The 15,983-nt window shown below is 41.0% G+C and overlaps 1 protein-coding gene across 1 annotated transcript; it reads right to left on the reverse strand.

Moving 5' to 3' along the window:
- Positions 1 to 8,062: 8,062 nt before the first annotated feature.
- On the reverse strand, positions 8,063 to 8,669 carry LOC115356000 (gamma-crystallin M2-like). The gene has a single exon (XM_030046975.1). It carries the CDS (start codon positions 8,615 to 8,617, stop codon positions 8,063 to 8,065), a length of 555 nt encoding a protein of 184 aa, XP_029902835.1. The 5' UTR covers positions 8,618 to 8,669.
- Positions 8,670 to 15,983: the final 7,314 nt, after the last annotated feature.

Here is a 15,983-nt window from a genome sequence, read left to right on the forward strand (position 1 = left end):
GTTGACCACTTGCATCTAGAGCAGCAGCAAGTTTGCATGTTGACTCTTTGCACTATGTTTACTTGCACACAAGAAATCAGATTATTGTGAGGAACCAGGTTATGGTAGGAAATCGGGTAATGCATTTACATGCACTTACCCCTGCAGACTACAGCAGTGCTTCCCTTATTAATTAAACAATCTTCTGTTAACGGTCAGTTTCCTTAAACACTCTTTGCCTTCGCACATGTGCACACCTAAAAAGCCGGTCAGAAATCTGTGTATGGGTTTACATGGCACAAAAATCAGACTAATATAGGAGAACTGTAGATGCCCTATGCTCATATCTCTTGATTCCTTAACCTGACTATGAAAACTAGCACTCTTGTTTGCATGACATTTGAGAAATCAGATAACTCCCTGTTTGTGGTGAATAACCCGATTGCTAAAGTGCATGTGAATGCAGTGCCGGTCTCCGTCCTCCAAAAGTGTGCATCACAGCAGTTTGGAGGCCAGCCTAGGACCGACTTTGCTAAGCTCTGTGCCTGTAGGATAAGAGCTAAATTTAACCAGCTATGGTGTATTTGGTTACATTTCTTATTATGTTCCCTTTGCCCTTTGTCCTTGTCCACGTCCTTTTCGGCTGAGTGCTATTGTCAGTTTTCAGGATTGGTAGGAAGAGGGTGCTTCTTCGAAACAGCATGGATGGGCTGAAAACAGCAACATGGCTGTTCTGTTGTTATTGAGTTAGTTTCTATCATTATGTGTCAAAACATCTCCAAAAAGCACACATTAGTTTAAGAAATGTTCATATGAAATGTTTAAAAGCAGATCAAAATATGTGAAAGCAGGTGGAGTGTATTTTAGATATACTCAAACCCTTAGAGAGCAAAAAAAACCAAACAAAAACAAATGAAAAACTAATGTGTGTTCGCTTGCCTAAATTTTGAATTAGAAAATCGATTCTTACCATTATTCCATTTTTTTCCCCTCAAGTGTAATGGGTCATGTTTTTAAACTGTTGTAATCTGATTACTTTAATCCATTACATGTAATCTGGTATTCCCCAGCCCTGGCCACCTCTCCTCCTCCCCCTTGTCCCCCTCGTCTCCCACACCCTCGCATCCCCTCCCTGTAACTTGTGCATAACTCAGCCTCGGCCTGCCTCTGCTCTGGAGAATCCCGGTGACCTAGATTCAGCCAGAGTTTACTGTCGGCTCCTGCCTGGGCTGTTTGCACTCTGCTGCCAGCGCCAAATCCGCGGGGTGCTCGCACATCAGCGCTCTGACCCACATCTCCATGGCAACAACTCCACAATGCCCCAATGATGCACTGGCGGCTGGCGAGGGGAGGGAGGTATAGGACTCCCTGACCTGCACAGTAGCAAATCGTGGGCTGCACCCCTCCCATATTGGTTTTGCCCCCCTATCACTCTCACTTTCCCGTCCCATTCATTGCCCTCCATTTTGATGGGGCGATTATAAAAAAAAAAAAAAAAAAAAAAAAAAACAACACACATATGAGGATGTAATTTCACTCCGGCTTTTGTTTCTCCTCTGTTTAAACATCGACTTCTTGCCATGCTGCCAGTAAACAGTGACAGTGATAGCTTTCCTCTTGTCTGTGTCTCCTTTAAGCCACACTGATAACTCTCGTTGCTCCTCCCATCCTGTGCCATATGCTCCCATAATTCACTGCCAGGCATGTTGCCTTTTTTTTTTTTTTTTTTTTTTCACCCCACGTGTTGAGTTGCCCTGTCAGTGGCCTGAGCTCTCTCTCCATCTTTGTTTTCAGCGATCTATTGTTCATGCGTGTGACAGAAACCCCTAATTTGAAAAACAAGTCAACACACTTTTACTAGGAACCAGAGAATAATAAATAATAAATTCAAAGATAGGGTAAAGTATTATTAAAGTAGTATGGATTATTTATTTATTATTATAGAACTGGGGTTTGCAACTTGATAATGGCCTTAACTAGGCTTTTTAGGGGGATATTATTTTGGAAATTAATGTTTTTTGTTGGGCTTCTTTTTTCCGAAACTTTTGTGCTCCAGCTATAGCAGTTTTTCACCGTTCACACAAAGGGAAACGGGCAGTTTGGGTTCAGCTCACATTACAAAGTTGGCCCACACCACACTGTCCCTCTCTCTGGCCAACGGAACCCCCTGGAATTAGACCGGCCCCTCTTGATTTTATCACAATAACGTACTGTCACTTCACATTTACGCTGGGTGAAACCTACCCTGCCAACTGCCACTGCTCTGCTCAGATAACACTCGTGACAATCGCCACTCTGTCTGTCTGTCTCTGGGTACCTGCTGCGGCAGTTTGTAACATGGCTAATAGCCACGCCGAGGCTGCCAGGCAGACTCCCAAGACAGGCGGATCCACCTCCTCGAGCTGTTTATTGTCACCCTAATTTTCTTTTAGCCATGGAAACTGGTGGCCTGGCGTTAAAAGTTTTTGTGCTTACCAGGCAAATGATAGCTATGCAGTAAACAGAATCTGGTAGCTACGGTGAAGTGCAACGCTTTCACGGAGACACACGGGATTGCAGTGTGAGGATAGGCTGCCAGGTTCTTCCCTAGCCACTGAACATATTTTTTAAAGTTAGTATGGTCACCAATTAACTTTCATACTGTTAATCAATTTGTGATGTCCAGTGCCTTCCATTAGTGTTGTAATTCACAGCTTTTTGTACCCACTTTGCCTCAATCTACCTTATCTGCTTCATCTTGCTCCTACTTGAGTTAGTGATATCCTGTGTTTCCCAGAATGACTTTTGACAGCCCTGAGAGAACAGCCGTGAACTTGTTGCTTCCAATCAAAGGTGGGTGTATGAGCGTATAAATATCTTAAAAGTGGAATAATTCAGCCGCGGGTTATTTGTGTAGGTGGTGGAGAGAGCGTAGTAAGAGCACGAGAGTGAGAGTCAAGTTTATCGAGTCGAGAAAAAAAGTGAGAGCGGAAGGCGAGTGATGCCGCGGTGTGCCGGCGTTATCCGTCACGTCTGCGCCTCTTACTCAAAAGTCAGCATGTTTTGTGGCTGCGCTGCATTCTGGCCCGCTTAGGCGAGCGCAAATTAGAGGAATGTTTTAGGCTGAAGATTTGTCTGTCCTGATGTGATGATAAATTGGTTGCGTTTGGCCAGTTTGATGTGTCAAGAAATTACCCTGGAGTTTTTGTTCCACCCACAAACTCTTGAACATTGTGTGACTTTTCCCGACAATCACACTGGCCAAATATGTTCCAGATTGTACCCACAAAAGGACTTTGGTGGCTGGCAGGCAGTGCGGTCGAAACATTCCTTCGCAAATTGCAGCATTTAAGAACTGTTAATGCGATGTTTAATTCGATACAGTCTGCTTACTCTGGCCGACAATGCAAGCAAGCAAGATGCGCAGCTGTCTCCTTCAGTCACTTTTAAAGGAGATCATGTGAAATAGGATTCTTCTCACTCTTGTAGTACTAAATTCTGTCCGTCGTACACCAGTTCACACCTGTTTTCTGACCATGTAAATCTACTAGGCAAATCACAATGAGTCTATATTAGAGACCCCCCCCCTCTCTGCACTCCCTTTGGCCTTGGGGTCAACGGTCTGATATTCCATCTCAGCTACCATTCTCTGCTCTCAACAAGCTTTTCCAGTCTGTCAGCCTTTATACCATGGCAACCAGAGGAGCAGAGGTTCACAAAACAAAGACGCCAAAAAAAAAATATAATGTGTTGAGTACAAATTTCCCTCCAGTGAATGCAACAAAATGCCTTTAGTTGTGACATAAGCCCCATAGAAAGCTGGCACTTGCTCTGCTTTCATTATAACTTCTGAAACTGATCCATGAGAGTCAGTTTCACCCCAGGGCCCCCAAACAAGGTCTTCACAGACAAGACCTTTAAGGGTTTTACCGCAATATATTTAAATCTGACACACTGGATAGTACTTTAGCATGTTTTCTTTATCTCCTTTAGCACTGACATAAAAGAAATGAGGGAAAAATAAAATAGTCAAGCATCTTTGCTGGTATTTCTGAATAGTAAGATGTCCAAAAGCCTAAAATGAAGATGGCAGCCATTGTTGCAACAGCTCAATGGTTGCTGTCCTTTACAACCACGTCCAAGTTTCCTGGATTGCAATGCAGGAGAGATCACCAAGATGGATTTCTAGCCGAATTGTTTCCGTGATAAAACTTCATCCTCTGGTGCAAACTTTCATATGAGTAGGATTGACAGCGTATAACCGAAATGTTTACAGACCAAGCTATCCTCTTGCACATGATCTGTTAATCTGAGGTAAAGCCTGTTGTCCTGAGCTGAACAGATACCCAATTACCTGAGAGCAGTGAACGACGTCAGACAAATAAACCAAAGTCTTCTCTGGAATTGTGGGTTTGGCCCAGAGTGAGTCTTTCTGTCTGCGCCGTGTAAACACAGAGTTTCAATTTCCACGCAGTGTAAGCATGTTAAACAAGTATTTATGAGTTGCCTTTCCTTATAATGCTTGGCATTGGCTCAAACCAAACTAACCCACTCTATCTCTCTCTGTCTCTTTCTTTCTCACTTAGTTTTAGATCGGGGGTAGAAACACTTTAAAGTACAGCTGTGTGACTCTCCTGCCACCCTCGATCCCCGCTCTGCAGGCTTTATAATGCCTTGCCAATATTAGTGTGGCTGTCGGTTTGGAGTCCTGCCATGATTTTATTAGACTAATGTGTGAGCTGACCTTATCACAGTCTGGGGCATTGAACTGACCGAGGAGTACAATGAGCCACCAAGACACCGCCAAGTGTTTAATCCCTTCCACACCATACCATATATTTTCCAGAGACTATAAACAACAACTGTCAAACCTGTTTATCTGTTCCAGTATCCAAGTGTCTTTGCAAGCGCTGTAGTGAAGGTCTGCGCCGACCGTTGCAGTCGACAACTCCTCGACTTCACTCGGTCTCCCCAGTGCTGCTGTTTGCGCCCAGGAAAATGCTGGCCTCCTTCGCCCCATGCTGTTTTTCAAATGGATAGAGGCTAGTCTTGATCTGACTCACAAAAGCAGCTTTGATTGCGGTTTTCTCCTGCCAGACTCTGTTCTCCCTTAACAGGTTTTTGACTAACCTTGGTGCCACTGTTGCCAATGCCCAGACGTCCAAACAATATAAAGTAGGCGAGCGCTTGTTAAACTTACTCAGTAACTCTCAGCTTTCTTTGTTTTGGTAAGTTGTATCCTTTTGAGGAAGTCTTATGTATTTGTGACCAGCGGCACTGTTCAAATTAACAGGCTTAAATAGACAGCAGATCCATATAGATGAGCTCATTGTTTGGTTTTGGCTTTGCTTGTGCACATCTCTTTCCAAATGAATGGTTTTTACCAAACAGGAGCTTGTCACATTGGATTATAGCCCAAGATCACAGAAGGCAGTATTAAAACATTGAGCAGAGAGTTATTTTCAGCTCAATCCATGAATTATTTCTGCATCTGTCTGAATTCTTTTTCTTTATTTTATTTATTTCTTCCCAAGTAAAACACTTGCTGTTATGTCTTCACAGCTTAACCACTAAACTTGATCTGTTACTGTTAGGCACGTGAACCTAGGTCTCAGCTTCTGTTGAGAGCGTGCATGTGTGTGAAACAGAGAGAGAGAGAGAAAATAAATCAACGAGGGCACTTGACGTTGCTGCCATCAAGACTCCAGCATTGTATAGTTTTGTCCTGCACCATCAGCTCCTTCAATGGTGCAGAGTGAATGTGAAGAGGCATTTGGCAGATGGCTGGCTTCTCCTCATGAAAGGAGGTGAATAGGGATAGTTTGCCCCTTTCCATTCCGCTCTTGTGATCTCTCCACGAGGCACCAGAAGCACAGGAGGACGCAAGGTGGACACAACAGCTGCAGACACACCCGGCATCAGAAGTCCTATAAACTTGTCTTTCACTGGGTGAGAGTTTCTGAACTTGGCAGATTTGTCGCTGAACCCCTGCTGAGGGCCGTGAAAAGGACCGTGTCGTCTTTGGTCTTTCCTGTTTTGAGGTAGATGGATGCCTCAGCTATTAAAGCCTCTTAGCTTGATATCCCATATGCACAAACACAGGGTGGGGGGAGCTTTGATATACTTTAGCCTAAACATGTGGCGATATGAAAATTTAAAATCACGACTGCTGTGACCAAAATATCATGGTTTTCAGCATTATTCTATTTTTATAAAACCAAAAATATGACCAAACATCGGACCAGTGGATCTCTTTAGTGCTGTCTCTAGCTTCCACCATGGATTATTGAAAAGCAAAACAAACATTTGCTACACATGCATGAAAACATTAAGGTGACTTGACTGCTGGGATGTAGTGGAGTGTATACGCAGATATACAGAGTACACACAACCTTTCCTGGCTGTTTACAGTACAGCCAGCTCTCAGCCAAACACTCCTGTACTTATACTGACCTCATCAGCTATTACAACAGCCCTGCTTGACTTTTTGATGCCAGAAATAAAATTATGAAAATCAAAAAATGGTTATCATAGGTATACTATGCCAAATGGATGGTTGACAGACATAAGGACTAAAGAAGGAGAAAGCAAGGATTCAACTAGCAAGAAAAAAGTTTTAAGCAGTGAATCAGGTCTGGTTAGACTCAACCATGGAAAATTTTTTTGTCCATTGACTCTAAAGGGTCTTTGTCATGGGTCCGATGATGAAAACCGTGTAGATTTCGTCAAAAATTTCTCAGTGACTATTTATTTATTTAGTGAGTGGGTTAGTTATTTAGTTGGTCACTTAGTTAGTTTTACAAATATAAGGTCTGTAATGTTATTTATGAGCAGCAGCCTATTTCTCAACAACAGTCAGTTGGTTACTAGGACATGCACTTGTCTAATATATGAAAAAAAAAAAAAAAAAACCTTAGTCATTGCATGTCACTCACAGCCCAGATATGTAGGCTACCATCATCATGAAAATCTGGGCAGTATCCCACAGGAGCCACTGGCTTCATTGAACCGCAGCCTGTATCAGCCTGCCTGGATAATGACTGCTATTCGCTGAAATCTACACTAATTAGGCCTAACGGTGTGAAATGGTGCTCCGTCTAGTAATGTGAGAAAAAAAAGCAGACAAGGTCAGAGAGCAGACACACCTTGACCTGCAACATGGGAGTCTGAGTTTCCCACACATCCAGGCCCATCCCAGGGAGTTTGTTTGGATTAATGCAGAGTATGTATAGCCCTTGAATTTTTCCCTTTTAACTGGACTGTAGGGAGATCCCTTTCTTATTGATGTGAGGGATGAATCATCATAAAAATGTGTAGGTATTTGTGGTATGTCTGAAAATCGAGTCATGTAATAGAGCTTATTGTGTGTTTTTTCTCTTTCTCTAACCTATTTTTACATTCTGAGTGGTCCAGCATTCACTGGTCTGTTAAAAAGCTGTTCAGCTTTACTCAAACAAGAGTAGTCCCCAGGGTTAATTGATTAATTGATCGTTTTGTTAAGTGAGATTGGCAGGCATTAAAATACAGAGTACAGCAACAGTTACCCTGATCCATTAGCGCTCCTAGCCTCAGCCTGTATATGATACCACATGCTGTTCAGGTCAGTGTTACAAGCTCTTGAGCAATTTTTATGACAAATTCATTTTCATTCACCTAAATTAAAGCGCTCATGTCTAATATCTATGTGAGGAATCCATGTGAAGAACTGCCTCACTGCTCATAACAAATTCATACTGCTGTTGTGTTGCTGAATGAATTTGAAATGATCACTGAAAGCATGAGTTTAGATTGCTTAGGGGAAACCACGATTAAATAATTAGCTGATTAGCAAGATGTTTTTTTTTTTAAAGAAGCAGATGCCATATAGTGTTATTTTTTCATATGTGTTATGTATTTGTGCATCGTTTTGTTAGCTATTTTAATCCTATTTGTCAACCAGCCATCAAACAAAATTAAATAGCTGTCACTATTTCTTTGTCACCTTCTCTTTCCAAAATCTTGTTGCAGATGTGCTGCTTAATAATTATAATAACCATTTTTTTTTTTTTTTTAGAAAATTAGATTTTATTTATAAATGACTTGACAGGCCATCATGAGTTGTCATCTAGTAGCAGGAATCCATGATGCGCCTCATGCTCATGAACCTCATGCCGCTCATGCCCATGTTGCTGAAGCTCCTGTACTCTCCGGGCCTGAAGTACATCATCCTGCCTCTGTAGTGGGCCTGCTCGTACATCAGCCAGTGGCCCTCCATCACGTTGCAGGACATGCAGTTGGACATGCGGTAGCGGTCCATGATGTTGTCACAGTCGTCCATCAGCTCGTACATCTGGCCTCCGAAGTTCTCCCTCTCGTAGATCCTCATCCTGTAGGATCCTCTGTACATGGGGATCATGCGGCAGGACCTGATGCAGTCGCTCATGCCCATCATGCTCATGTAGTCGGCGTACTCGCCCCTCCTCATGAAGTACTGGTTGCCCATGAAGTTGGTGCGGTCGTAGACCATGAAGCAGCCCCTCTCCACCCTGCAGGAGTGGCACCTGCTCAGGTAGGAGGACATGTCGGGGCAGTCGCTCATGCACTCATAGGAGCGGCCCTGGAAGTTCCTGTCCTCGTAGAAGATGATCCTGCTCATCATGTTCATGTTGGTGGAGGTCATGTTTGCCGCTTGTTGAGCTGCCGCTGGAGGCGATGCTGCTGCTGCTGCTGTGATGGAGCTTGGAGCTGAACTGATGCCTACCTGGTGGAAGCCTTCCCTTTTTATACCTGACAACCAGAGGCCCCTTTGTGAAAACACCCTGAGCCAGCAACATACCATAGAAGCCCATAGAGCCCATAGGGTTGTCCACGTTTACAGCTGGTTCCCCCCAAAAAGACCATAGAGAGGCGGCTTCTCTTAGAATAGCATCACACAAAGCTTTTTTGAAGGGGTTAACAAACAAAGAACAGTAACACCTTTGTACATGCACAAAGGCTTACAGCTGCATAGTATAGCGCACAATGCCTCCTAAGGTTTTAAATTTTGCATTGTTTTTTTTTTTATTCTAAGCATTTTGCCTACTCATCCACTAATACTGTCAGTAGAGATGTTTATGGTACAAATAATTTGTAACATAGATGCACTTTTCCTTATTAATTGCACTAGTTTATAGACTATTTTGTGCTGAGTCACTGATGTTTGGAAAGATCACAGCCTGTAGCTTGTAACAGTCATTACTGTGATAATCATGTTTTAAAAGGGCATTCATTTATTACGACTTCATATTAGTTCAGTGGCACTGATCCAATTTCCACAGGTAAAGTAATTAGACAGTGACAGTCCATTATGTAATTACATGCCAACAGGAAGATTTTGACTTGGTTGAAATGTCACATTATAGAGGAATAGAAGAATAATTCTTTTAAATGTTCAGTCTAGGCATATTTATCCATATCCATTTATCCTCATAAGCAGTTGGCTGGTTTAGCAGCATATACAGGGCAACGTTATAATGAGAATATCTTATTTTAAGAGGTACACCATCTCAGGCCTTTGCAGTTAAAATACTGTGCTTCATGTTTATAACACTTCAAATCAAAGTGTTTCACAGAGAGGGGATAGTAAAAAAAACAAATATCAATAAGAGCATGATTCAAAATAGATCAGAATAGAATAGATCTTTATTGTCCACAAGTGGAAATTTATCTTCTGCTCTGCAAGCTGTTAAGAAATAAAAAAAAAAAAAAACGACAGCCAAATAAAAGAGCAAATAAAAACATGATATAAAACAAGTTAAAACACATGACATAAAAGTAAGAAAATAAAATAAAATTAAGATAACATACAATAAAATAAATGAAAAAACCTGAAAAAACTGGATCAAATATTGTTGCACATGTAAGGTTCTGTTCATACCAATGCATGTCTGTAAAAATTACAATTTAAGGAATCCCACAAAAGGAATTCAAATGTTTTTCTCCCTTATATTGCAATTATTTTGACAGATATTGCAATTGTGATAATATTTATGATTTCGGTTTGTATAATAATCTTCATTTTAACTATAAAAAATAGTAAAATGAGGATTATGTAATTTTTGCTGAGGTCTGCACCCAAACCACTCTTTTTTTTTTCCATCTCTGTAGCTCCATAATGCTTAATTTATGATGGCATTCTGACAAATGTAACCTAAAATTGTAGCTGCTGCGATTTGGATGTTGCACTTATTCATATTGTGATTTTGACATGATTTTGATTAATTGTGCAGCTCTACTCTTGGGACTTTATAAGAACTTAGATGAACCTTGGAACCACTCCTAAAAGTGGCTGAGCCTTAAATGTCATCAGATAATATTCAACTCCTCAAACTAACAGGAAGTCAGTAAAGAGAAGCTAGAATCTAAAAAAAAAAAAAGTTCCTGTGATATAAGAAAAATAGAGCCAAAACAGCGACACATTTAACATGTTAAAAAGGTCAGTATGATAATAATACAGAAGTGGTTGAGGGTGACTGAAACAGACTTTTTCCGTGTAAACTGTGACCGTATCACTTTCACTTCTTGTGGCTTCTGGTATTGCTTCACTCAACATAACACTCCGTTTGTTTTGTTTACTTAACTATGCTAGAGTTCTCTTTAGTGCACGGCTTAGATCTTTTCCTCACTCGGCCACGATCGCTGAGATGAAAGCTTTAATACTCTCCGTCATGCAGGACTGGCAGCAAACGAGGCAGATCATGTTTTCTAAAAAATATTTCAATCAAAGAGAGAACTCCCTGAAGCTGATAACGATCACTCGCTCGCTTGTATGTTAAAACAGTCATGTTGCAATCAGCTGACCAAACCATAACATTTTTCTAACTGTGGATGCTATCACAGGGCCAGCAGTTGTGTGCTGTGTGGCCTCTCCATTAACTCAACATGATAGTTAAACTGAGTTATGGCATCTCTCGTTGGTGTTCAGGGTTGAACAAACAGCAAATGTCAGCACAAAGCCCTCGTAATCTAGTGCAGTGTTTGTCCACAGAAAGTATAGGGTGTGGGGACCATTGAACTCTGTGTTACAGCAGGGGGATTCCAGTGCTTTGCTATAGGGAATGTGCCTGCACTCCCCTATAACTGTTAAATTATACACTACAGGTCCAGAGCTGTGACTATACAGACACTTTGAATCACAAAACAGTAGAATAAAACAAAATATTACAGAATACTATCACCATGGATGTGGAACTTACTGATTTAGCAAAACTCACAACCCTAATCTATCACTCAGATCATTTTTACGTATGTTGAAGGCCGGTGGCACCGCTGTTTGTACTGCAGAGCACGCTCAGCTTGAGCATTGGTATTATGTGTGCATTGCTCGGCGGTGCTGCTGTGAATGGGTATCATCTCAGTTTTCTTAGTATTCCAGTATTGTTCAAGACCCCCGACTGAGCTTGAAAGATGACTTTGGGCGTTCACTGAAGGATTTGTTTAAGAAAACGCACCCAAGAAGAATTTTTTTTTTTTTTTTTTCATTTGAAAAGTGCACTATGCAAAATTGCAGACGGTTGATTTAAGCAGGGACCCTTTAAAAAACATGGACTAAGCCTTCAATTTGAAGATTATGCCATGTGTTTTTTTTTTTTTTTTTTGTCTGTTTTGACTTTTTGCAGTTTTTGCATAGCACACCTTTAAGCAATTATCTGTTCATACATTTTCATACAAGTAAATCTTTGTTTTGCTTCTCTCTGATGCTGATTAATATACCACTGTTTCAACCTGTATCCAGTTCATGAAAGTTTTGGCATTCTCTGCTCCAAAGGCCTGGTTTCTAGTCGGCCTTTTCCTGGGAAAATTCTGGAAGTGATGTATTTTATGTTTCTGCCAGCAACAACACCCGTTTATTTGGAATAAACAGAAGAGCTGGCTAGTTAGCATGAGCAACAATAGCCACCATGACTGATCAGACAAGAGTAGAGCACCGGCTACAGAAGCTCAAATTCCATGGAAATCAGCGCTGGCCATACTATTTGAATGACACATGAAATACAAGTGCAGTGACCGCTTATCGCCAAAGATGTCACCGAGATAAAAGTAAATTAAAAGAGGCTTTTGCGAATTACCTCTTTAATAATACACATACTTGCAGAGTCTGAGATCCCCAACAAAAATAATCAAGTGAATAGCCTGAACTTGGGAAATCAAATCCCCAAGCAAAGCTGTGTTTTTTGAGGGCATGAGCCAAAAAGATCGAGAAGCACAGCTGTCGATGTCGGGTTGGTTCACTGATTAGCTGTGCTCTGATAAGAGGTTGTCAGCCGAGGGACTGGCGTGTTCGGGACACTGAATCACTGAATCACATGCTAGTCTCAGAAGGAAACAGTGTTGGAGTGGCGGCAGGGGATTTAATTTTAACTTGTCATACAGAGTAATTGCTGCTTATTACACTCCGCACAGCTGGAGACTAACTGACCTGCCCCGGCAGTTACACATAGTTAACTCACAAAACAGGAAAGTCTACTCCATCCCGCACAGTAAACTCCACCAAACACCTGTTGAATCGTACAAAAAAAAAAAAAAAAGGTCTTTACTCTTCACCTTCTGAGAATTTTAGTGCAAGTTATTCAAAAGCTGCTTTATTGATTGGAGAAACACTGACACAAGAACATTTAGACCTCATAATCACAAAATAAAGTTTCTAATTATGCCGCCACAAGGACGCATGCAAGCGAACAATAACGCCAGTGCTCCTATGTGTTATAGTGAGTTGTCTGTTTGTGTTTTTTTTTGGTGCACAAACTGTGAAGGCGAGAAAGGAATAAAAAAAAAAAACACTTCCTCTTCATGACCCTTTGGGCAGTTTCAGAATAGTTTTTGCCAGAAGTGCAACTTGACAGGGCATCACAAGTAAAAAAGCGGTTTGATATTTACTTTTTTAGATCCAAATCATTGTATGCCCCTATAGAGTATATAAGTTCTCGAGATTCCCAGAACGTAAACCCTCTTTAGAGATATGCTCCTATCAAACTTTATTTATGCTGCAGTGTTGAAAATGTCTCACTTCATTACAGAAATAGAATAGATGCTCAGCACGCATCCCTCAGGATAACATGTATTTCCTACTGTTATAAGATTGTTACGCTGCACAAAATTTGGCTCCAAACATTTTGGTCCGACTTGTTTCAAAGAATGGCTTGCATTCAGCAAACTCTTCATGAGCCTTAGCTTAGTTAAAATCACCATCATACTAATAATTGAGTTTCCACATAAATATGATACACTAGTTTCACAACTTTTTTTTTGACTTTTCATATAATCTAAACTTCAGTCACCCTTTGACTCTGTGTGACAGGGACTTATTTTATGCCTTAAATCAACAAAATTAGGAAGTATTCTGCACAACGAGCACAAGGCCCAATTAAGTCCAAGGGAAAGATGGAAAATAAAAAAACTGATCCAACCTTAACTTGGCAGGTCAGTTCCGATGAATTAGATTTGGCTGCGGAATAAAGCAAAAGTAGAATTATGATTTCATAGTGGTCAATAGGCATCTTGCATGATGGGGGAAATTAGGAAAAGATTGCAAAATAAATTGTGAAATTATGTTGTAATACACACACGCACACATGCGTGTCCACACTTGAGACCATGTGTGATTGCATATTAGTCTTAATGTGCCTCAGATTATTACATTACCAAATGAATTCATTGACTGGGCTATAACTGATTCCTTGCCTGAAGGCGTGTAACCTAGCAATGAAATAAATGACTGTATGGTAATGTTTTAGATTATTGTAACGTGGAGTCCACCTTACAAGCAGAGCCCATAATTAACTGCATGACTGTGAATATCATGGTGAACATGTGCATCAGCTGAAGCTAAATTCTCCCTACTTCCCTCGCCTGCAAATGATTTCCCTGCAGAAGAAGAAAGCCAGTCACTGCACTGTTGAAATTTTAATGCTCGTTTTAAGCCTGCAAGTTAAGCACTTCTTCCTGCACCTCGCTGGCTCTCTTAAAATAAGATGCCATGCTCATATTTTCCCTCAGAGGCTGTGCTTTATCTGCATAAAAACATAAATCCCTAACAGTGGCCTCTTCACATCACATGTTTTCTACTAAATTCTCCTGTCTCAGCCTGTGATGCAGAGGCGCAGCGAGATAGCTCGCCACAACGCCGCTGCTGCTACCGAACAAATGCGTTTAATTCCAGTTTGTGGGGCAGCATGCTGGGGACAGGGAATGAGCCAGCGGTTTTCTGTGGCTGTGTGCTAACATACTTAGTGCTCTTGGGGCCCGGTGCTCATGGGGTCACATAGGAGCAGTGGTAGCTGGGAGCTGAGGCTCAGTGTTGAGCTGGCCATAGAGACTCAGCCAGCCGTCCCTAATGACATCGCTCAATGACGACAGCCCTGATTATGTGCTACTACTCCCATCAGGCCGGGGAATGAGTGTTGACAGCCACATTGTGCCGTGAATGCAGGTGACCCTTGGGAGGTCAGCGGAAGAGTTGGACCATGATGTCACAGGTCAGCATGTGTTACCTCCAAAGTGTGAGAGAAGCCCCTTAGAAAGCCCCTTAAAGTCTATGAAAGTCTTTTTTTTTTTTTTTTTTTGAGGTGAAGAGGGAAAGCTGCAAACAGGCCAGACAATGATTACGGGACTGATTGCATTTGTAAGCTGTGTAAACATCAGCCAGAAAAATATCACGAAGGATTTATTATTCTTGCTTCTCATTTCAAGGTTGAAAGAAGATCTTTATTGAGATGCGTGTTCTTTTTCCAAGTGCAAGTTAAATCAAGGAGCTGGTGGCTGTTTTTTCTCCGAACTCTCATCTGATTAGATCGGTGATTATTTTGCCTTGTCTGAGGCCCAAAAGCAAATGAAAAGTGTGAACACCAAAAATCTGAATAAAAAAGAAATCCAATTCAGCATTTCTAAGGAAAGCTCCAAAAATCATAAGGACCTGTGTTATGCTTTTACATTATAAATCTCTATCTTAACAAGTTATTTAGAGTGCCGGTCAATCTTAAAATCTTTTTTTTTTTCTTCATTCAAGTGAGAAAATCTGCCAACAGGATGAGATAATCCCACTTGTTTCCAATACTACTCAACTGGTCTCCAGAATAATCCTCGATCAAGTGTCATTTTCAAAAAGAAAGCAAGAAAGAAAGAAAGAAAGAAAAAAATAATAAATGTATCAAACAACTTATAAGCACGGACCCTGTAAATGGACAATTGAGCCTGTGAAATCAGACTAATTCAGATTAATCACTTTAAAGTTCCTTTAAAAGAGCTTTTTTTCTTCCATTTTAACATTTAAGCATTTAGGTGCTCCTCTTATGCAAAGTCACTCACCGGGACTTCCACAGCAGTATAGGTTTCAGTTCCTCGATGACCAACACAAGCAATTATTAGTAAGGACTTCAAGAGTCAGGTCTGTAATTTCCTAACAGTGTTCTTGACAATAAATTTGACTGATGATCATGAAAGATAGAAGTGCCAGAAAAAGAAATATGAATCAGACCAGTGGAGGGAAGTAGACGGGATTTTCTCTTACTTACCAGAATAACATTTAATCACCAAAATAGCTTAGAAGGTAGCAGGGAAAATGAGCAGAATGTGACCCCTTAATTAAACACTCCGGCATTAAATTATTCAGTAAAATAATTAGAAAATGTTAATTTTGGAGCCTTGAACCCATCAGAAGTCTCACAGTTCTCCTTTACAGCAAGATTTAAAAAAAAAAAAAAAAAAAAAAATCAATGGCAAACCAGTATTAAACAGGTAACCCTCAAGATCTATGTTTTTATTTATCATTATTAGATTTAGGTGACGTCTTTGGTGTCAGTCAGTCGTTGCTGTCATTTTGTTTTGGCACTGCACTTCCCAGATATCACCTGCCAATCAGACAACATGCCCGGCGCTTTGACGTCTTTTTCCTCGGAGTTTGTGCTGATGAGGTTTGGATTTTTGTTGGAAGCACTCTGTTCTTCCTCCTTTCAGCCATGTTGGCTTTCACTGATCATGCCACCTACCTTGTTCTTCTGTTCATCCCAAAA

The sequence above is a fragment of the Myripristis murdjan genome, chromosome 24, assembly GCF_902150065.1.
Source record: "Myripristis murdjan chromosome 24, fMyrMur1.1, whole genome shotgun sequence".
NCBI classification, from domain to species: Eukaryota; Metazoa; Chordata; class Actinopteri; order Holocentriformes; family Holocentridae; genus Myripristis; species Myripristis murdjan.

Coding starts and splice junctions, on each gene's coding strand:
- LOC115356000 (XM_030046975.1), bottom strand. CDS start 8,617: ATGACCTCCACCAACATGAACATGATGAGCAGGATCATCTTCTACGAG.